This window comes from Sebastes umbrosus, chromosome 1, assembly GCF_015220745.1.
Source record: "Sebastes umbrosus isolate fSebUmb1 chromosome 1, fSebUmb1.pri, whole genome shotgun sequence".
In the NCBI taxonomy this organism is placed as follows: Eukaryota; Metazoa; Chordata; class Actinopteri; order Perciformes; family Sebastidae; genus Sebastes; species Sebastes umbrosus.
In genome coordinates, this window is record NC_051269.1 from 33894211 (window position 1) to 33919722 (window position 25512).

At 39.5% G+C, this 25512-nt stretch overlaps 2 protein-coding genes across 3 annotated transcripts; both read right to left on the reverse strand.

Annotated features, from left to right (window-relative positions):
* Positions 1–52: 52 nt before the first annotated feature.
* Positions 53–11733, reverse strand: dcaf12 (DDB1 and CUL4 associated factor 12). Of its 2 annotated transcripts, none has more exons than XM_037768530.1 (9): positions 11275–11733; positions 6689–6979; positions 6243–6521; positions 5442–5502; positions 5056–5249; positions 3585–3650; positions 3113–3275; positions 2785–2981; positions 53–2064 (listed from the first exon to the last, which is right to left on the reverse strand). In XM_037768530.1, exons 1-9 carry the CDS (start codon positions 11332–11334, stop codon positions 1906–1908), a joined length of 1470 nt encoding a protein of 489 aa, XP_037624458.1. In that variant the 5' UTR covers positions 11335–11733; the 3' UTR covers positions 53–1905. The 2 variants fall into 2 exon arrangements, with proteins under 2 accessions (XP_037624458.1, XP_037624540.1); XM_037768612.1 differs by having other exon boundaries at positions 2785–2963; positions 11275–11730.
* Positions 11734–13642: 1909 nt separating this feature from the next.
* ubap1 (ubiquitin associated protein 1) lies at positions 13643–25512 on the reverse strand. Its single transcript, XM_037773157.1, has 7 exons — positions 25323–25512; positions 20055–20103; positions 19771–19895; positions 18416–19243; positions 17616–17777; positions 16910–17011; positions 13643–16369 (listed from the first exon to the last, which is right to left on the reverse strand). Exons 2-7 carry the CDS (start codon positions 20092–20094, stop codon positions 16229–16231), a joined length of 1398 nt encoding a protein of 465 aa, XP_037629085.1. The 5' UTR covers positions 20095–20103; positions 25323–25512; the 3' UTR covers positions 13643–16228.

Consider the following 25512-nt stretch of genomic DNA (forward strand, 5'->3'; position numbering starts at 1 on the left):
CATTTTTCAATTGGATAAATGATGTCACGCATGAAAAAAAAGAAACATTACATCAATATACATTTTATTTTTATTATTTACTCTTTTTTAAAGATTTAATAGCTTGTTTTTTTTCCAGATGTTTATATCTTACAATATCCTCAGATTCAGTCATTTGTAAAAACATTCATGAGGCATGTATAAAAAAAACAGGGCATCACCAAGTAGACAGATCAATCCACACACTTCCTCAGACATATACATAAAAATGTATGCAATTGTCCCTATGTATTTTACACATACATATACACATTTATATATAAAATACACTTTAAAAGTGTCGGTTATTTGTTCAATTTGTGGTCGTAATTGGGGTTTCTCTTTTCAATATGTCATTATCATGAAAACTGGAGAAAAGTTCCATGTAGAAAAGGAAAACTATGATCTCCTGTGGCAGTCTTTCACAGAAAGACCCGAGGAAGGCAAAAACGTAACTCAAGCCTACCCTGCCTCTACCAAACAAGGAAAAAGAGCAGAATCGCTCACTCCTTGGTACGAAAAAAGAGGAAAAAATAAAGTTTTACAACTGTGACAACAAATGCATGTGCCTGCAGCATCTAACTCCAGAGGGGAGTCCAAAACTTATCATTAGTTCTCCTTTCATCCTTCTTGCTGGATGGTTGAGAAGATAAAAGTGAGCTACTATAGATCTTCTCCCAGAGGGGGTTTAACCCATTAAAGGCTCCTCTATCTATCAATCATCATATTTGATTTGCTACCAAAACCTATAACCTTATGATAAATTCTCTGGTAGCACCAGAACGGTTACAGAGTTTGAAAACCACTAACGGACAAATCTGCTGAAAGCATTCTGGACAAAGAGAACAGGAACATAAGCAAAGAGACAATATATCCTTCAAAAGAAGCAGATATAAACACCCCTGACCAACTGAATAAAGGTGACAGAGAAAGGGAAAATAAATACAAATAAAGCAAATTAGAATATCAGCAGGGGTATGCCTGTCAAATCACACACAGTCAAAAAATAAAATACGCTTTTGTTGGGATTAATTCGTAGCAGAACAACACTGCATTTAGCAATCTTAATGTTTCTCCTTTACATCATCTTGGTGAGAGAAAATATGAACACAAAGTCCCATTTTGATTGGCTTCTTCGTTTTTTAACTTCTGCCAGGAGAAGAGAGAAGTTCTTTGTGATTGTTGTGGGACAGGACGGGCTGTTCCAACACGTTAATATTCTCCATCAAACGTCAAACTGCACTCCGGGTTCAGTCTTTCAAAATGAATCGTCTCTTCGCGCCCTTCTTCCTCTCCCTCTTTTATTGCCGTCCATTTCAGTGAGAGAATGAAAAGGAACTTTTGGGTGAAAAATTCCACAGGTATTTCACAAAGACAACCGTCTTTTTTATCACAGAGGAAGCAGCGGTAAACACTATCCTTACATACAAAAACAAGCCAGCAAAAGACCATAACCTAATCCCTGCGGGTTGGATGTTTTAAATGATGAGAACATGTATTACCTTATTCTTAAAACTCTTCCGAGTTCCTCAGTGGCAGACTTCGCAGCTCTTGAAAATTACTAGTTAATTGTTTGTACATTTTCATATAAAAAAACTGAGTAGCTGAGGTGAAAGGAGCAAAGGAATAATAGGGAGGAGAAAGGGATAGAGTGATGGTGGACACAAACGTACACAACAACAATATTCAAAGCCGTGATACGGTGGGGGCAAGATCATGCTCCTGAGTCCACGTGTGAGCAAAACAGAGTGACAATTCAATGAGCAAGGAGGGATACCAGAGACGGTGATGCCAACGGAGTTGAAGAGGGAGAGGGATGGAGGGACTGGTTAGGGGAAAAAATCTGGACGAGGATGTAGTGATAGAGCGATGGAGGAGACGAAGAGGCTAGCTCCACAGTCCTGCGTAGTTGCCGTGCAGGCCGGAACAGAGCGGTCCGCCGGCTACAAACAGCTTGGTGCCGGAGTCGTCGTAGCAGTGGGTGTAAACCGCGTTTGGGAAGGAATGAATGTCCGAGAAGTAACTCCTCCACGTCTCATCGTGATTCTGTGAGTCGGAGAGCAGGAGAGGGAGGTTATGGGTGAGGAGAGGAGGGAGGAAAAGTTGTGAAAATGCAAATTATCTATGACTACAGTGTTATAACATTTGTGTCAGTTCAGCACTTGAGGCCCTGATCAGACATAGCGTGTTTTGTAGGTGGAAAGCATGAGACGCACCGCACAGCATTTTTGATGCCTGATCAGACAGCGTTTTTTGCAGTCTGCTGCATCGCTTTATTTTATATTGTTGCTAAGCAACCAACAAAATAAGTGCTAACATTACTTTAATACAAACCATGAACTGTACGCGACCCAAATATTTAATAGTGCCGTTTAAATTAATGAAAACAGCTTGCACAAAATCTCAAGTACTGCACCAATCTGCCTCCTGCTGTTTTCTGTTCAGATCCTGGTAACTACGGTTGGTAAAGTCATATAGCTCCAGGTATCCAGCAAAAGGGACCACAATGAGGAAAAAAAGGCAATGAGGTTGAGCGCTTTTCTGCTCTTGAGTTGAATTTTTATCAACTCAAGGCGTTCAGGGCGCTCCTGTATAAACGCGAGGCGCACAGTAACGCAAGAGCGGGGCGCAAAACGCTTCACTCTCATTGAAAACTATTACAAAAAGCCTCCCTAGGCTGCTAAAACGCGGTCTTTCAGATCAGGGCCTTAATCTTTAAAGAACAGAGTTACTTATTGAAGACAAATAGGCAAAAAAATTGTGTACCAGCCAGCCTTTTCCTGTAGATAGTTTGAGGATGCCATCTCCTGGACACTTCCGGTACCCTGCGGCTGGATTCAAAGAGTTCTCCAGGAATCTCTGGGCCCGGATGTCGTAGAAGAGAAGGGAACCCTGGCCGGTACCCACTGTCACAATGTGCTCGTAGAAACTCACTGAACGGATTCCTGAACAGACAAAGGTGTCTTGAATGCAAAGCAATTCAAAAGTTAACAGCAGTATTTAATACGGAAACATCTTCATGAAGTAGTTTAGGGAGGTCAGCTGCTCTCCGCTTGTGCTATATTACTGTAGCTTCTTTTAGAAAGTCACTTACCGCTTCCTCTCTCTCTGGAATTGACGGACTTGATGCTGTTTGTCGGCTGCCGGGGATCCAGAAAGGAAACGTGGGCCTGAGAACCCACAGCGTACACCGACCAGTCCTGTCCATACGCCAGACACACATTCTCTTTGCAGTGAGGCAGCTTGGTGGACAGTATCTAGAGGGAAATACCAACCAAGTAAGGATGATGTCAAGAACAGTTCTTTCTTCATTGTATAGTTTGAACGCAAGTGTGAGTATGCATGGCTGTGAAGCTCCAATAAATAAGAAAAGTTTAAGAAAATATAAGAATATTAGAGGGATATTTAGTATTTTGGTGGGCAACTGATCTCATATTAAACTGAGCTGGCATTGTAAAAATGTTAAATCAGCAAGCTGTAGTCACGCTGTTCTCTATAACCTAGTATGAAGTATGCAGAAGAAATGCATCACATGATTATTAGTAAAACTATGTAATATGATTTACCTTGCACAAGTTGTGCTCAGCTTTCCAGAGGTGGAAATAGCCATCCAAAGACACAGCACCCAGCTCCTGGAAAGGGGAAAAAAAGCACATGGGAAGACAGATGTAAATAAGTGATGCTGAGGTGTGTGGAGGCAGAAACAACAGGTACTGCCAATCAATAGTTTTATATCACTCCTTAGCTGTCCATCTGTATGCTCAGTATCTAACTATAAAGCAAGGAATCTGTCTGTGTGTGTCCTTCGCATATCTTGAGAACTGCTCATCCAATCTACTTCACATTTTGCGGGTATATTGCTGGGGACCACAGAATGTGCAGTCAGCGTATTGTGCAGTAGCAGGATGTCTTCAGGGCTCTGCGGACTGAGTCCAAGATGTCGTCCACAGTGAGCCTTTACAGGCTGCGGCATGTTGACTGCAGTTCACGTTAGGATTAGATGATTGGACGAATATATCCGCTATCAACGTTTGGCTGAGTACATTGCCGGTTGTTGTTTTTTGGAGCGATTTTCTTGGCGATGTTTGTCATTTTATTTTGCTAATTTAATGGTTTGAGAGATAGAGCGTGAGAAAACAATGTGCGGAGTCAGCATATTTTCACATCCAAGTCTGTGAATTAAGGGTTTATTTCGACCAAACCAGAGTTGGAAAGACTAACCAAGATGGTTTTGGTGAGCTTTATTTTGTTTCTGTCGATTTTGAATGTGTTTTTTAATGCTCCGCCTCTAGTAGGGGAAGTGTGCGCCGTGCCGCACACATACACACCTGCACGAATATATCAACAATCGCCGGTTGTTTGGCTGATGATGGCAGGTTGGAAAATTTAAACACATCGTCCAACCCTAGTTAACTTTTGCTGCTGGATATACTAACGTTACAACCCAACTCTTCTTCACTTCCCTGGAGTCAACGAGTGATGAGCGGTTCTTGGCAACGCTGCAAACAGCGCTTCCGGGGGTCGAGCAGTCGGCCCGCTCCGAACAGGCGCTGCACTAGTATTTCAAACACTCCTTTCTTCATGGTATAAAATATGGTTAATACTCAGCTCTCGTTTGGTGCTAGCTCAGTGAGGTGTTTCAACTGTCGCACATGACTAACTAACTAACTTGGTGCGTGTAACAGTTCACTGCACAAGTGATGAGTGGAAGAAGTGTGTTTGGCCAGATTTTGATTAAGTGGAGCAAAGAGCAGGATGTGTTACAACTTCAAACAAAGCTCAACCCATTCTTGTATAAACATATAGGGTGGTAACCTACGACAGCAAATCCCTTTATGACAGAGAAATAAAATGGGCTACCCCGATCTCCTCAAGTCAATTAATCCTAAAGCTCATAGTTCCTGGGCTCAAATTATCTCTTTCTCATATCCTGTTTTCCTAAAAACTGGCACTGGAGTAAATGATGCATTAAAATAAATATTTCACTGATCGCACAATCATATGGTTTCCTAGCATTCGCCTCAAGATGAACCTTACCTTATGGTTGTTGTTGAAGGCCAGGGCACGGACCTTACAGTTGTATGGGTTGGTATACTCCTTTGGGATGTCCTTGAGGGCGCGGTGGGAGATGTGGGCGTACGACGGTACTGCCTCCTCATTCTGACTGCGCTCGGCCTGGCTCATTACTTCCTCCGTCACCTCCCACAGACCCATGGAGCCATCTCTGGACCCTAGCAATTTCAACACACAAGACGTATCTTGATTACTACCTAGAGTATTTATGTTTCTACTAACTGCATACAAAAGTGACAAATAATCATCAGATTGTCATCAGGGTATTTAGAGGGCATTGACTTGTGCAGGCATGTAATGCTCACACAGCAGTGTTCATTCATACAACATGGCTCATACAGACAACTCACCAGAAACCGCCATGTTGTCACTGATCCACGCTATGGAGAAGATCCAGTCATTGTGACCTTCCTGAAAAACAAATGGCTACAATGTAAAAGCAAAATAAGTAATCTTACACAACCTTGTAGGGCTGTCCTCGACCAAAGAAATTTCTTAATCGACTAACACTCATATGATTTTGTCGACTAATTGATTCGTTGATTTAATCGACAGATCTGTTAAACTGAGTTTCTCCACAAAGAATCACACAAAAGCACCACTTTAAATCTTATGTTTACCAGAGATGTGCTCAAACATTTCTTGGAAATAAGTCATTCAGCATGAAAAAAACATTAAAAAAAAGTCTAATGCACATCATGGGATGGGTTTAACAAGCGGAACATTTTTCACACATCACAAAAATCTTTAGGACTCATCCTCTAGGGACAATAAAATTCTTGGTAATCATTCCAATAGTTGTGGAGATATTTTAATCATGGACCAACCAACATTGTCAGCTCTAGAGCCGTTTCGCTGGTTAGGCTAAAAAACACCTGGAGTGGTGACAACATACTAACAAACATCTGACAATATATAAGAAATATTAACAACTGATGGAGTAGCCCAAACTGCCACCTCTAATACAGCAAGCCCTCTGTGGATAAGCCTACAAGCTTACAAGACTCAAACATTGCGGCTGGCTTGCTGAATATATGACAATATAGTTTGCAAGAATCCTAACAGAATGAATTACAGCGTGTCGAGAGTGGATCGGCAACCATAAGCCATGACCGGATATCAGTAAACCCTAACAGATCCAAACCACTTACATCTCCCACACAGACGGGGTCCAGCGTGGGCAGCTGGTAGATGGCCAGGCTGTTGGGGTTGTCTCCTCCGGTGGCTAGCAGCGTTCTGGAGGGGTTGAGTTCGATAGCGTGGATCCCGCAGCCCTGCTGGTCCAGCCGGGCACGAGAGCCTCCTGTGGGGTGGTAATGCCTCCCCGCCACCACTGCGCCCACCTCCCCAGAGCCTCCACCACGACACTCCCTGTCCTTCAGCATGGGAATGCGCGTTATCTGCCCCGTCAGGACATCAGCTACAAAAAGCTGCAGGTAAAGGGAGGAAAGACATCTAGTTAGAATATCAGAGTCAGGAGGTAAAACAAAGAAACAACCTGATTATGTGATAGTACTCTCAGATTAACACTAAGTGTTGGAAATATATGGGAATGCTTAAATAATAAGTTCAGGTTAGCAAAAAAATGTCATCTCACCGTGTTACACTTGGTCCCACACACCACCTGCCTGTGGTTGAGCCACTGTGAAGCGAACACCTTGTTGAGGCGTCCCAGGGAGAACTCCCTCTCCTTGAGGATGCCAGGGAGCCGGCCGGCTGCAAAGCCCCGGAGGCTCCGCTGGAGCCGCAGCTCGTGCTGCTGCTGAGGCCTGAACTCCCGCCCCCGGAGGGCACATACAACCGAGCGCCGACTGCACCACCACTGCTGGGCATGACGTGATGAACAAGAAACACGGCTCCGCTTGTGTGGCGGTTGACACCAGCCCAGCTGAGGAAGGAGAGAGGAAAAAAGGTACATTTTCATATGTTTTTGTGGGAAAAGCATGACTTTTGTCAAGTCCGACATGTTTCGGAGACTAATAATTATGTTTTACTTACAATTGTGGAAAAGTTAGCCTTACAATTAAGTTAATTAATGATATAAAAATTAAATAAGTCTTCAAATAATATGATCTAACTGCTTCAGATCTTTTTTCTTTTTCATCTTTCTTAATCCCTAATTCAATATCACACACTGTCTGTGCCGATCCATCACCCTCCCCCAGAGGACTTCAGACACATATCTGTGGCTCGGTGGTACAGAGTTAAGAGCCTTAGTGGATCATGGGAGTATTACAGCAGAAACACACACACATCCACAGTCATTGACGCTACATCGGGATGGGTCAATACAGGCCTACTGTACACAGGATGTCTGGATTTTATCTTGCTTAGGTAAACCAATATTATTGTCTGTCTATAATGGAAGTTCAGACTACACTAAGTGATGGTCAGTAGACCCTATAAGACCGACTGATTGCATTATCACTGGTCAGGAACACAACAAAAATCTCTTTCCCACACACACTAGGGATGCACAATAGGTGGAAAATATATTAACGTGGTTTAATCTCGTGAAAATAATATTATTTGTGATACATAGATATTAAGGTTCACTCAGTTCTGCCTTCAGTATACTGCTAAAATACAACAAATTGCTTGTTGAATTAAAACAAAAATGAAAGGAAATTATTTCAAACATTCTTTTATTGAACAAACTGAACTGAACACAAAAGGGCACCAATAAAAAAAAGAAAATTTACATTTTAAAATGTGTTTTCTACTGATAATCTCTTTCAACTAACTCAAAAAATTCCAGAGTGCGATACCAGAGTCTTTCACGATGTGTTTATCGTGTAAGTTGACATCACAATGATAACAAAAATATATATATATTGTGCAGCCCTAATTCAAAGGCCTCAATCACATCAGGTATACCAGTCACACTTTTGTCTGTTCAAAAGTCTGTTGAACTTTGCAACACTATGCGGCGTGTTGCTAAGACTTTTATGGGCATATAAAAATCAAACTTGGTCTGTGCAGTTAAAGCGCTCCTATTCACACTTCACAATTTACAACCTTGAGTCACAACACAGCTTTTAAAAATGATATTCCACTTTATTGTGTTGGTTTATCATTTTTGATTTAGTTTTATAGGGATATTTAAGCACACGGCGAAAGTTAATACACTATTATTGCAAAAGAATTAGAATTTGCCATAATGGTAAAATAATATAATCTGGGAATCCGAATTCAAATGAAAGAGGTAACACAGAAACTGGCAGAACAGCTCATCTTAATCACATGAAGACATCATCAGATGAATGACCTTTCATTCATTTTAAACCTGCTTAAATAATGCCGAGTACCCAAACATTTGGACACATTCAGGGGTCCCTGAGCAATATTCTCCTTTACAGAGTTATGCACCAGTTGCTAATCATTGTTTTGTGAGGCATCTCATACTAAATAGAAATACTGTACCAAAAAGCTGTTATATTTTTGTCCTAAATTGTTTGATTGCTCACACAGAAACTATCAGAGGCATCATCTGATTTTAAGGTTCTTTAAGGTTTAAGGTTCTTTATTTGTCATATGTCAATTCCAGCAAAGCAGTCATTGGCAATGAAAGGTTTTGGTCTCAGGTTCCTTCAACAATGCTCATAAAATATGTATATATAAAAGGGGAAATCACAAGTAAATGTAAAAGCAAAATGATAATCCAAGGCATAACATAAATTAAAATAAATGCAGTTAAAATAAATATAAACATAAGTTAGAATAAAATAGTAATGTAAATGTAAATTTGGAATTTTGTTGATGACAGTATTTCAGATGGGACAACTGAATGTAAAGAGGATGTAGTATGTACTGTATATGCATGATGAGTAGTAATACATATGTACACAGAGGTGTAAACAGGAATATATTATGTAATAATGAGAAGTACTACAAAATACATATACAAATGTTAGTGATGATTATTTGTTGTCTAACCCTGACCTAATTTTTCATACCCATTATAAGTCGGGGCCTGGGCCAGAGGATAACAACACAATATATATATATATATATATATATATATATATACATACATACATACATATATACATATATATGTATATACATACATATATACATATATATGTATGTATATATATATATATACATACATATATACATATATATATATATATATATATATATATATATATATTCCCTGGACCTCAAAGGAATCGGTCGTGCTATCTGCTATTGTTATTTTTTTCCTTATGGTCTTTGATATTGTGTCTGATGTGAGTGATTAATAGACTAAATATAGGTCTGTTGATATGGATGTGATTTAATTCTACTGGTGAATGGTTGTGGCCCCAGAGACATGCCTTGTCACTGTTAACGTGCAATGCAGTAGAGGCAGATCGTACAGTATCTTTAATGTAAAGCAATTATATATTATATGATGCTGTACAATAATTATATAATTATCTGACGGAAACTTTGTGCAATAATCTGGCAAAACCGTAATCTGTCATCTCATCAATATATATATTGTATTATGTTATATATATATATTTTATTCTTTTTTTAATATTTATATTGCACTATCTCTTTTTTTATTGTATTATCTTTTTCAACACCTATGGGATTGTCACAATCTAATTTCGCTGTACTACACAATGACAATAAAGGGCTTGAATCTTGAATCAAGTAATACTGGGAACCATTTCAAAGCCTATTTTGTGGTGACAACATCTGGGCTGAGGACTGGCTGGATAGGGAAGATGTGATGATGATGATGAATGTTGTCTGTTAATCCAGCAGGTCCATTCTCTTCTATTATCTTGGACAAACGGATCTACGGTTGATCTGTATGTTAGTCAGCGTCGCAAGCAGTTAGTGGACGTTTTCTGCTAACCATTAGCTACACAGCCTAATAATTAACATATTAAAAGACACATTTACATTGATGATTAACGCTATTTAGGATGCTGACTAAAAGGGTGACAAGTGATAACCCCAACCGAACAAAGCACTGTCAATGTTATCTACCTAAAAAAACGCTATTTAATCGCGTTTACAATTAAATAATAATAAGATATGGTAGCTAGCCCTTTTGGCTAACGGCTAAGCTAGCTGATTCCGGTTGGATGCTAACATCAGCGGATACTGACTTACAAATATAAACATATTGTATTATTATTCAATTAAAACCACCGTTGTCATTGTTTAATGCACGTTATATCAATATAGTTTAAAATAGTATAGTGGTTAATTTGTTAAAATGTCCTCAGATCAGCTAAACCTAGCTTAGTGCTAGTTAGCATGCTAGCATAACTGCCTAGCTAACGTTAAGCTAGCTGATTCCCGTTGGATGCTAACATTAACATTACGTCCAAATAGAAACATATTATATTATTATTTAATACAAAATACCGTTGTGATTGTTTGGCTCATGTTATATCCATATAGTTTAATACATTATACTGGTTAATTTGTTAAAATGTCATCTCTGACGTAGCTTAGATCAGTTAACCTGGTTAGCTTGGTGCTAGTTAGCATGCTAGCATAACTGACTAGCTAACGTTAAGCTAGCTGATTCCCGTTGGATGCTAACATTAGCGGATACTGACTTACAAATATAAACAAACTGTATTATTTAATCAAAAACACCTTTGTGATTGTTATACCAATATAGTTTAATATATTTTACTGGTTAATTAGTTAAAACGTCATCTCTGACGTAGCTTAGATCAGCTAGCCCAGTGCTAGTTAGCATGCTAGCATAACTGACTAGCCAACGTTAAGCTAGCTGATTCCCGTTGGATGCTAACATTAGCGGATACCGGATTCCAAATATAAACATATTATATTATTATTCAATCAAGACCATCGTTGTGAATGTTATATCCATATAGTTTAATATATCATACGTGTTAATTTGTTAAAATGTCATCAATAGTCTGCTATTATGCTAGCATGCTAACGTTAAGCTAGCTGACAACGTATTCCCGTTGGATGCTAACAGGCTACATTCCAAATAGAAACATATTGTATTATTATGTAATCAAGACCACCGTTGTGATTGTTATATCCATATAGTGTAATGTATTATAGTGGTTAATTTATTAAAATGTCATCTCTGACGTAGCTTAGATCAGCTAAACCTGTTAGCCCAGTGGCTAGTTAGCATGCTAGCATATAACTGCCTAGCCACCGTTAGCATGCTGACATGGATCCGCCTACCTGTTGTTGGTCTTTGGGCTCTCCTGCCTTCCTTTTCCTGCTAACTGTTTTTCTCGCCATAATCTGATACACACAGCTCCCTCACCCACATGGAGGGTAAAAGCGACGCTGGACACTGGATCATATAATGTTGATAAGCTGTGTTTGTTGCTCGGCCCTCGCTGGCAGCGTCCCGACGACGAGCAGAGGACGACAGATCACATAGAGGAGGAGAGGACCTGCTGACCTACTGTCTCTCTGTCGTTTGCTAGTCCTCCTCCCAGGCTCCCAACTAATCCTACACTATGGTCGTACTCCCTTTCTAGTTTTAGATAAACGTCGCTGGCTACAGCCAGAGGATAACACACACTCTCCTTTTCCTTTTCTCTGCCAAGTCGCGTCAGCAACGGAGGAAGCATTGAGCAGCGCGCAGCCGCACTCAAATTAAACATCAACAAAAACAAGGTCGTACGTGAACGCGAGCGTCATTGCGTGCTCGTTCACGCCAGCTGTGTGAGGTCATTGATCAGATGATTCTGTTTTTTCTACGTTTTTAAGGATATATTTGGTTTCAGTGGCATAATTGTATACTAAAATGTAACTTATATTATTGACGAGTAAGTTTAATATGCAAAAATGTGTTTTTATTATTAACTGAATTTCAGGCAATCAAATCATAATATTAATATTCTAATTGTATTAGGCTGTATTCTGTTTGTTATTTGTGACACATCCCCTGTTATATTTATTTTGTTTCAGTGGCAAAATGTATACTATAATGTAATTTTTATTATAAATAAGTAAGTTTAATATGAAAAATGAGAATTTATTTTATTTGTATTATATTAATATTTTTTAAAATCTTTTTAGCACCTAAGTGATTGTCACAATCTAATTTCGTTGTACTACACAATGACAATAAAGGGCTTGAATCTTGAATAACTTATATTATTAATAAGTAAGTTTAATATGCACAAATTTAATTTAATTTTTTATTATTAACTGAATTTCAGGCAATCAAATCATAAGCAGGTCACAACTTTGTGCTGTTAAATTTTTTTTTGTTTTATTATATGACTGTCAGATTAACAAAAAAATAATAATATTGATATTCTAATTTTATTGGGCTTTATTCTGTCTGTTATTTGTGACACATCCTCTGTTATATTTATGTTATTTCAGTGGCAAAGTTTATACTAAAATGTAACTTATATTATTAATAAGTAGGTTTAATATGCAAAAATGTGAATTTAGTTAATTTTTATTATTAACTGAATTTCAGGCAATGTATAAATCAAATCATAAGCAGGTCACAACTTTTTGCTGTTAAAACATTTTTTTAGTTTCATTGTATGACTGTCAGATTAACAGAAAAAAAATATTAATATTCTAATTTTATTAGGCTGTATTCTCTCTGTTATTTGTGTTACATCCCCTGTTATAGGTCTGCACAGAACTAGGTAAGATGGTCTTTAGCTATTCCGCTCCCTTTTCCTGGAATACACTGCAAGCTAAATTGAAACTGGGAAATCTGATTACTTTTGATGAATTTAAAACATTAGTGAAAGACCTAGAAGCAGAGTCAATCAGGAGCTGTCTGTGTTTCTGAATATTTTCACTTTAACGTTGGCTTCAAACACTTGATATTAATGTGTTTTGTATGATATTATGTTATGTATTTATTTTGCAATTGTATTATGTTGTGGCGTCTGAAACTTTAATGTATGTTTAAATGCTGCTGTCTTGGCCAGGTCTTTCTTGCAAAAGAGATTCTTACTCTCAATGAGTACTACCTGGTTAAATAAAGGTTAAATAAAATATATTTATAACTGTTACAGTGAACATTTAGGACTTCTAGTAGCCGCCTGGACAACCTCACGCTAAAGGGAAGATATCATACATCCTAATATTATAAATTCTCCAGAGAGTTTGCTTCCTGGATTTTTCCAAAGGTGGCCATTATTTGCATGAGCACACAGACATGGCTGCCATGGAAATCTGAACTCATACAGACGACTGACTGGGCACTACGTAGGAGATTAACTCAGACAGCTGTTTACAGACATTATACGTGACTTTTGTTTCTTAACCCTGGTGAGCTCAAGCAGACTAAATATGGCCTCTATTCTGATGCATAATTGTCTTTTTTTCTGCTGACTACTAGGCCACACAGTTAGATGTTTCCAGTTGCCACTGACAATACCTGGATGGACATGCATCTGCATTGTTGCTGTAAACCGAGAGAATAAAAATGCATTTGCTGTAGAAGAGAAAAAAACAGGAGCAGGAGGAGGTTGTACTTCCTCACCAGCTTCATGTAAAAATATCTAATATGTTGAGGAAATAACAAATGTTAAATTAAGATCAAAAAGCAACAACAGAAACGATCAACAGTCTCACCACTGAAAAGATGTGCACATTTAATCGTGAGGATTTTTCCAAATCATTCAAGAGAAAATTGAACATTTTTGCAAATCACATTTCAGGAGCTTGGGAAAGAACACTCAACTCAGCCACCTCTTATTATATCATTAGAGCCCCGTGTTCAGTTATGCTGTTTCTTAGAGGTGGATCTGATATATAAACCCTTAAACATGATGCCCAAATTAATGAGAACCTTTCATCCCCACACAACTAGGAGATCGTAACAGAAACGGGAGGAGGCATTGATGGAGGAGGTCCAGAACCTGCAATACTGCTTTCACTCCAACTTGTGTGGCTGTCAGAGGAGAGGCAAGTGGACATGAACTTGCTTTATGTATGATTAAGGAAACCACACTTGAGTTACGTAAGGCGACAATAATACCACTTGTGTGTTTGTCTGTAAAGTAACTGTACCTTTCTTCTTTATCACAGTAAATAAAAAAGGAAGGCAATTAGAAACAGAACGGGGTGAAAACACTTATTTGTTGATCATGTCAACCACATATATCAGACAAAACGCTGGCTTGGATAAGGATATTAGGTCTAACATGACACTGGGATGTTTGTTTGCGGGATGCTTGCAAGTTTGGTTTATTTGCTGCAGACGTGCTCATTCGTCTGGTTTGAGTGGTACTCTATATTCTGCAGACACTTGGTAGTGAATATTTTCCATTAAACAAGTAATATTATGTCTGTATTGGAAATAAACCACACTATAAATACATTTGTCAAACCAGGGGTTGTTCGAAAATAGATTGCTGGTTAGAAAATGTCTTTTTGTAATTGTGAAACATAGGACAAAGTACTGGACCTGCCCCAAGCAAAGTGCCAGGTCTCCAAATCACATTTTGCTAACTTTAAGCCCTTAATCTGTTGCCATGCCTCCCACAATCCTCACCAGTACCACAGAGCTCAAGATTATAGACATTGCTGCCATCTTTACTTTTGGTGCAACTGAGCGGCCATGCTTTTTAAAAACATATGTAGCATGGAACTCAAGACACATATTATAAAAATAAATGGCCTTCTTTTAAACAATTACACCCAATCAACATGTGGGGAAATGCTTTTGACATGTTGTGACTTTTGTTAATTCCCCTTTTAAGACCGTGGAGATAGCAACAAACCTATAATGAAGATGAACACTTGTTTCATGTTACACGTGAGAAAAGAAAGTGGACAAGTCAACAAACCAAAGTCATGTTTGATTAGATTATGTGGCATGAAATCCAATTACAGAGAATAAATGATGTGCGATCAATGAATTCAAACCTTTACAAACAAATTTCTAGCAAGGCTTGAAGACCATTCCTTATCTCCCGACAATTACTTGAGGCTCAAAGTGCCAACGGTCACACAATATGAAATGTCTCTATTGCACTGTGATGTGGCTGAAAAAACAGCCCTCACTTACATTTTTTTTTTTTTTTCAACCATTCACTCTTTTCCAGTCTGCAAACAGAAGTCCATCGCTTTTGTGTGTTAACATATCTTACATAATCATATCAAACTCTTTTATTTTTAAATGAAAGTATCAGTATACTATTTTAAATAAGATGATAATTATGAAACATGTGTGTGCCTGTGCAGTATGTGACACGTCAGTGCCAGTGAGTTATGGGATGTTTCTTATTATTTCCTACAGAGGAACTTTCCCCATTTCTCCACCACTCGTTTAACAGGCCATTCCAGTGCAGGTTGAAGAGCGTACTGGGGCAGTACTATCTCTTATGTTCTGAGTTATAGTGACTATTATGCAGCTCCTAAAACAGAAATCAAAGAAAGTGAATCTTCTGTTATGAAAAAGTGCCCAAATTGAACAGAAAAACAGACATGAATGAATGAAAGAATAAAGTAGATCAGAACCAGGTGCAGGGCACCAGAGCAGAGAGGGCACTTCTTGAATCGGTTGTCTGTCTGGCAACTGGGCTTTCGTTTTTTTTCTTCTTTTTGACTTTTAATGTTAGTTGGTTCAGTTTGAAGAGAGCCTCCTCAGGGCCCCCTGATTCCCGCCACCATTTACTAGGTCTGCACAGAGCAGTGGAAGATGGCAGCTTAGTCGTTTGGGAGTTTCAAGAGTTCAAACTAGTTTTTCTGTGATGTACTCGGAGCCGGTCTCCAGCTCCCCGTTCGGTCCTGCAGCTTTGCCTGTAGTCGGTCTCTTGCAAGTGGAAGCAAATCAGAACGGCATCAAAAACGCCACAGCTCAATTCTTCCAGTTTCTCCTTTCCAGCTCAGTCATTCTTCCCATCCTCGAATCCCCTTGCAGTACAAAATCCTGGAACCTAAGCCCAGCATTTCTTAGAAAAAAAACACCACCATGAAGTTACACTTTTGACCCCCTCCACTCTAGGCACACAGTCTTTAAGAAGTGCTGAGACACAATACGTTTTAGCACAGAGAGAAATACAACTGTCTCCCAGCTGTCCCTTCCACAGCCAGGGCAAGGGCAGGGCATGGTGTGATAGGGTAGGCAGAAGGAAAGGGGCTGTGTTGGGTAGTAGCGGGAGGCAAGCCCTGGGCCGGGCTTTGGTTGGCTGGTTAGCTTGGCTCAGCTCGCTGTAGCCCGAGCCATCAGGTCCTCTAGAGCCTTGTCCTGATCATTGTTGTGGACCAGCAGCACCTCTTTGATGGCTTCCCGCTGAAATCCCATTTCGCGAAATCTTGACATTAGTTCAAGGAACTGCAAGGCCTGGGAAGAAAAATAAAACTATGATAGATTATATAATGTATTAAAGGGACTGTACGGACGCTCTTTACACGTATAAACATTATTTAGGTTAGATGTGAATGTGTGACGTTCACACATTGTTGTAATCTAACCCAAAAAATGAGACCTTCCACAGTTTTCTGGGTTTCCTCTATCAGTCTGTAGACTGCTTTTATTGTGAAGAACCCGGGCTGTTTTTCTAGGAAAATCCAACAGATGTGATGTCATGCATGCGCGCAAGTGCCTTTATTTTCAGCGCCACTACAGGGCTAACAGTGTGCAACCATAGCTAACGTTCGGTTAGAAATGGAGTCCGCTAAGGGCAACAAACAACCAGCCCCCACCACAACTCAGACTCCAATACGATCTCCACAGAAGCACAAAAAAAACAAAGTTATATCTAGTGAAACCCGAATCTATACACTATCATAATTGTCAAAAGATAGGGTGATGTAGCAGTATCCCTCTTATTTCAAATGCATATTATTAAGGAGTAGTTAGCTGATAGCAAATTGCACAAACCTTTTCCTCTGAGCATTGGTACATCTCTAAACATTCCTCCACTGCACTTGAATCGAATCCCCGCTCACACAGACGCCCATGGACAAACAGGTAGTCCAGTACCTTCAGACAAACAATAAGTACATGTTTATTATGTGGCTGCTTTGAACATCACGTTGTTAATGAGGCTTAAATTATGCATTACATAAAAGACAACTAAAAGACCAATATGAGTTTTTTTTTAATTGTTTGAGGAAACAATAAAATATCATATTGTAGATTGAAATTAATTAATGTTAATGTTCTGTAGGGTTAATTTATTGTTCTCTTTATGCTGTATGTGTCTTGCATCTTATAAGTTTGTGATGCCCAATGCTAGTTCATCATTTAAAATACCATTCATACCAACCCAATTGAACCTGTTATATTTTGCTTATATTTTATCCCACATCTGCTGCTACAGTAGAGATACCATTATCATGCGACCATGGTTGGATAGGCCATATTGTTTAGTATTGGCTTTTCAGATCACAGAAGCAGATCTATTGCCATAACGTGTGAGACAACAGAACGTGTGATAAAACAACTTTATTATATTTTAAGGCTGTATGTACAGATGTACTGCATTGATGCATCACTGAACAGAATTACACAAGCACACAAACAATGAACAGAGAATAGGCTAGGAATCCAGATTGCTGCGCATTGGGGCGAGAGGGTGTCGCACCTGTTCCACGTTCTGGTGTTCTGTTTTCTGCATGGCCCGCAGGACTCCCTCATAAGAGTAGCCCATGCCCACCAGGGTTTCCACACACTGGCGTTCACTGGGGGTCATGCTGAGCAGGGCCCCGCCACACGGCAGACCGGTGGATCCTGACCCCGGGTTGGCCTGGAGTAAAAACATGAAAGAATGTCAATGAGGTTCCTGCAATTCCTTATTTACCATTACGGGTTAATCTACATCACTATATGCACCACACAAACTGTACACACTATTAGGGCCTGATCACACAGAGCGCGTTTCAGCAGCCTAGGGTGGCGTTTTTGTAATTGTTTTCAATGACTTTGCTGAACGCCTTGCATTTTTACAGGAGCACCCTGAGTTGAAAAAAATTCAACTCCTAGCGGAAAAACGCCATTGCAGTTTTTTCTCATTATTGTGACTTTTGCTGGATACCCAAAGCTATCTGACTTTACCAAATGCAGTTACCATGATCTGAAGAGAAAACAACAGGAAGCAAATTATTGCAGTACTTAAGAGTTTGGGTAAGTTGTTTTCATTCATTGAAACTGTACTATTAACTATTTGGGTAGCGTACAGCCCATGGTTTGTATTAAGGTACTGTTTGCACTCATTTGGTGGTTGCCTAGCAACAATATTTGAAAAAAAGACAACGCAAACTGCAAAAAACACTAAGTCTGAACAAACAACAAAAAGGCAGTGCGGTGCGCCTCGTGTTTTCCTCCTGCAAAACGCGCTCTGTCTGGGCAGGGCCTCAATCAGGCAGTATGTAATCTCATGCTCACCGGTTTTGGTATGCCACTCTTTGTGTAGCTGGTTGGCTCAGGAGCAACAATAACTTGGGTCACGGGTACGATCGGCGGGCTGCCATTGGGTAGGTTCTGTCGGGGAGCAGGGATGGGTGCAGGGAGTGGGGTGTACCTCACTGGCTCTGGATCACCAGAATCAGAGAGCTTGGGAAAGGTGAGCGAGCGGATGTTACAGGGCCGATCATCTGTGTCAAACCCTGTTCTCCCAGGGTGTCCAACTCTGTCCATGTCCAGCAAGGCAACCAACCCGTTGGGTTTATGGGTAAAGCCAGGTTTAGCTGTGAGGCTGGTGTTGGTGCTGGGAGGAGGCGGGCTGTTTCCACGTGACCCTGACCCTATCTGGGAAACCTCTGGTGGGGATACAGAGGGGGGAGGTTGAGGTTGGGGCTGGCTCTGGAGGATGTTCCTGAGCTCCTCCCTATCGTCCAAAGTTTTGAGCTCCAGCTTGTCAAAAGGGTCCTCTTCCCGCTCAAAGTCAGCTAGGTTGAGGCTGTGCAGCTGGGGAGTGCTAGGCTGGATTTTTCTGGGGCCAAGGCATGGGGCAGGCAGTGGAGTGAGGATGTCGTTATGGCTCAGCCCCGCCATGACGGGGTTCAACGCTGGTGGTAGAAGGTCCTGGTCCTCTGCGGCAGACCGGGGTTTCTTCCCTCCTCCACCGCCATCAATGTCCTGGGCCTGTGCCAAGCTCTTCCTGCTCTCTGCCTCCTGCTTGGCTGCTGCCTCTTCTGCTCTGGCTTCTGCTGCTCTGGCCTCAGCCAGTTCAACCCCCCAGCGCACACTTCGCCTCTCCAAAGTAAAGTCATACTGTTGAGACCGCAGTAAGAGGAAGAGAGGAAGATGGGCAAAGAGGCCACATAGAGTGACAGAAAAAAAACAAGAATAATCATGAGAATAAGAACCACATGACATTTCAACACAAGCTTAACAGATACAACATCAAAAGAACTTATACAACATAAGTTAAATAACCTAAAAAATGTAGGTTGCTGTAATTTGTAAACAATAAAAAGGTACTTATTAAAAGGAGGTATGCTCAATGCCTAGCATCCACTGAAATAACTTCTGACATAAAAATTGTCACTCTATTGACAGCATGTAATTTACTACACCTCTCCATCTAAATTACTATAAATGTATGCCTTCTCTCTGGTCTCCAGCATGACTGAAAACATAACATTAATACTGCAGGACAGAGGACAGGCCCTATAATGATCAGTGCCATAATATTGTAGGTCAGCACAGTTAAGGCCTGCTGAGGATGCTGCATGTAAGTGCAGTATAACACAGCTAATAACACCGGTGCAAAATCAACATATTTTCTTGTGCCTAACCTGTGAGTCCAACATCAAAGAGGCACAGTCTGGGAGACAGAAACCGACAGGCAGCCCCACTTTGGCTGGGCAGCGGAATTTGTCGTTGATCTTGAAGGGAACTTCATCAAGGTAGCTGACGGGTCCTATGTACAAAAAAAACCCAAAGTAAGCATATATTAGAAGAATAGACACTGGAACTACAGGCACCAGCAGACCTTGAACCTACACTCAACTCACGACTCAAATCATCAGTGTAGTCAAACAGTGAAACAAGAAAGTATTAAAAATAGGTCCTCACTCACCATTGTTGTATGCATCTGATCCAGACTTCCTCGCAGCCATTTAGAGACTCTGAAAAAAAAAATATAACGTGAGAACACCAGGTGTAAAGTTAGTGAGAAGTGGGAGTGCCACGTTTTTTAAATATCAAAGAGTTAATATTTACATGGCATATGTCTATGAATTTATAAAAAAAAACACACTAAGGTGCCACAGTGTGACAACAGCCCAAGGTGTATTTCCCAAGCCCTTCTTCCACCTGCTGCCTTCCGGCGTGACGTTTCATCTGACAGAGCAGTTTCTCATATTTACAGAACGTCTTTCACTGAGCTCAGAAATCGGTCCTACAGTTTTAATCAAAGCATATCAGCAATGACGCTTTAATCACATGGTAGTGCAAATAATGTTTTCCATTCAAATTGAAATTATTCACTATCCCATTGGCTTTGTACATTCCACTGCTTTGCATCTCAAGTCACATAATCCCATTATTTGGTCATGCCCGGCAACAATGGCTGACATTATCAACACAGAGAAGCCACTGTTTTCAAATCTGCTGAACACAGAACTTTGATCTGTGTGCTGGTGTAGGCTGATGTTCAGAAGAAAAAGTAATGGATTTGATCCATTTCACAGCTGAAACGGGCAGATTTGTTAGTAAAAAGTACTTAAAACTCCTATAAGCTCAAATAAACACTGAATTAAATAGCTCACTGATATGTGCTTTGAAAATACTCCCTATACTGCTGAAAGTCAACAGCCAACTCTACAGCTCTTTAGTGGGCTTACATTTGACTAAATCTGAATCTCACCGACACCCCATATGAGACTAGCCAGTCATTTCCACAAAACAAACTCACGCATGCCAACTGTACATTACCCACCCAGCACAAAATAGCATCGAGACAAAGAAAATGAAAGGTTGGTAAAGACATTTGAACATCTAGCCAGCTAAAGAGAGACGAGTAATTATCTCAGATGACTGCGGCGGGATGCCGGGTGGCTCTGCGTCTACTGGACATGTAGGTGGGCAATAGGTTACTTACACATAAGCAACTGATAATCAAATAGTATAATGTGATATGCTCTGTTTCACTGAATTTATTTTGTAGTCTGTGTGCCCCCAAAGTTTTCAGAAAATTGCTTAACACATGCTTTAATTCACTGAGACATTAATATTGGAAAGATGAAAAGTACCTCTAATTACCAGTAAAATTTACTATTTGTATTAGTAAAAGATTCACCAAAGAGAGACCAATAATGGGTATCTATAAGGATCCTAAAATATGGCTATGGGATTCATTATTGCCCAGTTGAAGGCTATTCCACTACCCAGCCTGCTCCCGGCTCATGTCCAATCACAGGAAAATGAGATAGATAAAATAAGACTTCAGGCTAACCCAGCAACGGGAGATCGGACCCTGTTATGGGCACAACTTTACAGAGACCTGGCTCCATTGTGGCATCCCGGATAAAACTATTGTACATGACAGGTGGACCGCAGGACAGAGCGGAGGACTCCGGTGGGACGAGAGGAGGCGGACTCTGTGGTTATATCAATGATGCTTGGTGCTCAAACATCAAAGTTGATGGACAATGTTACCCTGATGTCGAATTTTTAATGCTAAGATGCCGGTCAGATTATCTACCCTAGAGAATTTACCTTGTTTTTGTTGCTGCTTTTAACATTTCTCCTGATGCAAATAAAAAAAAAATGCACTACAGGAATGCACTACTGTTGTATGAGCCACAATATGTGAACATAAGTTAAAACAAAACATGAACATTTTTGAATTTCTACTCATTGTATCTAACATAGGTAATGTATAAAAAGATAAAAAGACCAATGCATGTATACTGAACGGTGATGATTGATGCTCCCTTTAATATAGTGAGGGATGTTATGTGTATTAGACTCGGACAGAGAGCAGCGTTAGGCACAGGAGCACATAGTTTTGTGACACGATGTAATTTAAGACTTTTTTCAGTAAATTTTTAAAAACTGGATTATATCTCCTGTCATTCACATCAGACTGAAGTTACTGTGCCCACAGCTCATTTGTGGCTTATTTTGGGATCCTAACTGCTTTTTTGTCTTGTTTTTCTAGTGTAGCATAAATGGACTACAACTGCATTTTGTTGTACAACCCTGTGTTGCAGAATGACAATAAATGATCCTTGAATCCTTGTATGAAAAAATAAAAAATGAGCAAGACTACAGCGCAAATCTGCTGAATATTACCATCACTGGTCAGAAAGGACACGTGGAAATCTATAATTCAAAACAGATCTATGTAAAAAAAAAATGCAACCTACAGGCAGGATACTTGTACTACACTAACCTGGGAGCTGTAAGTACACTATCCATTAGCCTCAGTATCGTCATCATACTTGTCTGGCTAATCATCAACGACCATGGAAATGGCCCACACATGATCAAGAGGCATCTCGTGACCAAGAGTTATTTCACTATTAGATTTACTTTCATTTGAATCAGATTTTTGCTCTAGTAAATAGAGTCAACGCCACCCTAAAGGCTAGTTAGTATCTTATAGTAATTAGGTATAATGTTATATAGCACACCACCACCACAAGTTGCTGTTCCGCGTAGCTATTTCTAGGTTGGAGTACAGAGTACAAAACTTAACATCTTTTGGCAGGACTTCTCTGACAGTATGACAAGACTTATAGGATTTGCCCTCCCATTGGATCCTCAAATATGCTTATTAGGGAATTTCACAGTCATTAGTACACCTTTAAGAAACTTTCAAAAAAAGGTTTTAGAAATAGCTCTATGCATCGCCAGGAAGTGTATAGCAATTACATGGAAGTCTGATTCCCATCTCCTCATATCTAGATGGCTTCCGGAAATGAACAGCTGCATTCCACTTGAAAAGATCACAAATACCCTGAGAAATGAATACAACACCTTTCTGAAGATTTGGCAACCCTATTTAACCTATATGGACTCCTTAACAACACCTATATCGGATTTGATATAACAAAATTGTCAGACTTGGTACATCATTAGTCATCTGAATAAGTCAGAACACTGCATCTTGTTATTTATGATTTCTTTATTTGTGTATTTAATTTGTTTTTTCTATATCCTTTTTAAATCAATTGATCGTTAACCAGCCTACACTCCTTTTGAGTATGGTTTTCAGTTTGTATGTGGTTGGGATAGGGAGGGAATTTGGAGCCATGTTTGTGTGAGTTTGTGTTTTGTATGTTTTGTATATTTGGTTAACTAAAAAATTGGAAAATAAAAAAAGGTTGGAGTACAGTTGAGTCAAGTTACTATAAAATGTTTCAGATATCACCAACAGCACAGGACAAACTCACCAACATAGTTGTGTTAGCTAATTTAGGGGGGGATCTGAACAGTTTCTACTTTAAAATGATAACGAAAAGTTCACAATTAATCACATTTACAGGCAAGTTTACGATAAAATAGCAAATGTCAAGACCTCCCAATATTGCAGGCAAAACGAGTGATTGCTTTTAACTGGAAGAAAACCAATGCACCTACAATGGGCGCTTGGATTAAAATATGGCACAATGTATGTCAATGGAGAGAATAACATATACCTTGAAAAACAAACTGGGTGTTTATGAGGAAATATGGAAATCATTTAATGACAACAGTGGTAGACCCTCAGAAGGGAATGGACTCTTGTTTTTGAAAATCTTTATTTATTATGTATTTTCTATATATTTATTTTCTGTTTATGTGTATCTTCATTTTGTTAGAGGTGGCATTTAACTGTTTAATTGTATGATTGATACTGTCAAGCTGTATATTGATTTTGGCCCTGTGAGAAAGGGAAAAGATAAGAGAGAATGGGGTGGGTGTGTGTATGGGGTATGTTATGTTTGTTAAAGTAAATCCTGTATTGAATATATTGCATAATAATGTTGATGTTTGTATAACAAAAAAAAACAATAAAGACATTGTTAAAAAAAAAATTTCAAGACCTCTGAGCTGTCATGTATTGCTCATAATGTTACTAGCAGGCGACCTGAAGTAGGATAAAGCTAGTGTTTACTTAGCTAAGTTATGGGCCACACATGATCAAGAGGCATCTCGTGACCAAGAGTTATTTCCCTATTAGATTTACTTTCATTTTAATCAGATTTTTGCTCTAGTAACTAGAGTCAACGCCACCCTAAAGGCTAGTTAGTATGTCAAAGTAATCAGGTATAATGTTATATAGCACACCACCACCACAAGTTGCTGTTCCGCTTAGTTATTTCAAGGGTTGGAGTACAGAGTACAAAACTTAACATCTTTTGGCAGGACTTCTCTGACATTATGATTCCTTACCAACACCTATATCGGATTTGATATAACAAAATTGTCAGACTTGATACATCATTAGTCATCTGAATAAGTCAGAACACCGCATCTCGTTATTTATGATGTCTTTATTTGTGTATTTAATTTAGTTAGTATAAATGTTTCAGATATCATCAACAGCACAGGACAACTCGCCAACGTAGTTGTGTTAGCTAATCTAGACGGATCTGATCAGTTTCTACTTTAAAAGGTCACAGTAACTACAATTAATCACATTTACAGGCACGATAAAATAGCAAATGTTAAGGCTCCTAGTTGTTATGTATTACTCGCAATGTTATCAGGCGAACTAAAGTAGGATAAAGCTAGTGTTAGTTAGCTAAGTTATGACAGTGTTCTTCTGTTTATATTTATTTATTACATCTACCTGTTTTATTTGCTTTATAACTGTGTGTTTACCTGTTGTTATTGTTTTGTACCTTGTTGTTATATGTTTTTATCTGCCTCAGAAGTGGCAAACTGTGAATCTCGTTGTATTTAATACATATATAACTAAAAAGATCGCAATAACTACAATTAATCACATTTACAGGCACGTTTACGATAAAATAGCAAGTGTTAAGACTCCCAGCTGTCATGTATTGCTCGCAATGGATAAAGCTAGTGTCAGTGAGCTAAGTTATGACAGTGTTAATTAGCAACAAGCTAAGCTATCATTATTATGGCTAACAGCTAACTTACAGTGACAGTTTAGCTAAGAAGTCATCGTGTGGTGTGACATTAGGTGGTAATTTCGGTGATATAAAGGTCCAATTAGTGAATTAACTGACAACCACCACTAGCTGCTGGCTAATGTGTTTTGGTGAGAAGCTACCGTTCATGCTAACATGCTAAGCTAGCTCCTCAGTGGCCTGTCTGTTTTATTCTGCTGCCACCGCCCATCAAACTAACCCTGATACCTCATATAACACACACTGACTGCGTCTCTCACCTGTATATCTGCTCCTCCGTCTGGTTTTCTTCAGAATCCTAAACGACCGTCTTGTCGGGGTGGCTCTCAGATTGTAAACTAGTCGCCTGAGAGAGTTTTATTTATACTGAGATCTCTTTCCTGCTTCAGCGTGGGACGCCATCTTGATTTGTCAAAGCTCCCCCGTCTACTGGTTCCTGTCTGACGTCAC

Coding starts and splice junctions, on each gene's coding strand:
- dcaf12 (XM_037768530.1), bottom strand. CDS start 11,334: ATGGCGAGAAAAACAGTTAGCAGGAAAAGGAAGGCAGGAGAGCCCAAA. Junction 5,503..6,242: donor ACCCCGTCTGTGTGGGAGAT/GTAAGTGGTTTG, acceptor TTTGTTTTTCAG/GAAGGTCACAATGACTGGAT. Junction 3,651..5,055: donor CCTTCAACAACAACCATAAG/GTAAGGTTCATC, acceptor TCCCCTTTCCAG/GAGCTGGGTGCTGTGTCTTT.
- ubap1 (XM_037773157.1), bottom strand. CDS start 20,094: ATGGCTGCGAGGAAGTCTGGATCAGATGCATACAACAATG. Junction 19,244..19,770: donor CTTTGATGTTGGACTCACAG/GTTAGGCACAAG, acceptor CGGTCTCAACAG/TATGACTTTACTTTGGAGAG. Junction 17,778..18,415: donor AGAGTGGCATACCAAAACCG/GTGAGCATGAGA, acceptor TTTTTACTCCAG/GCCAACCCGGGGTCAGGATC.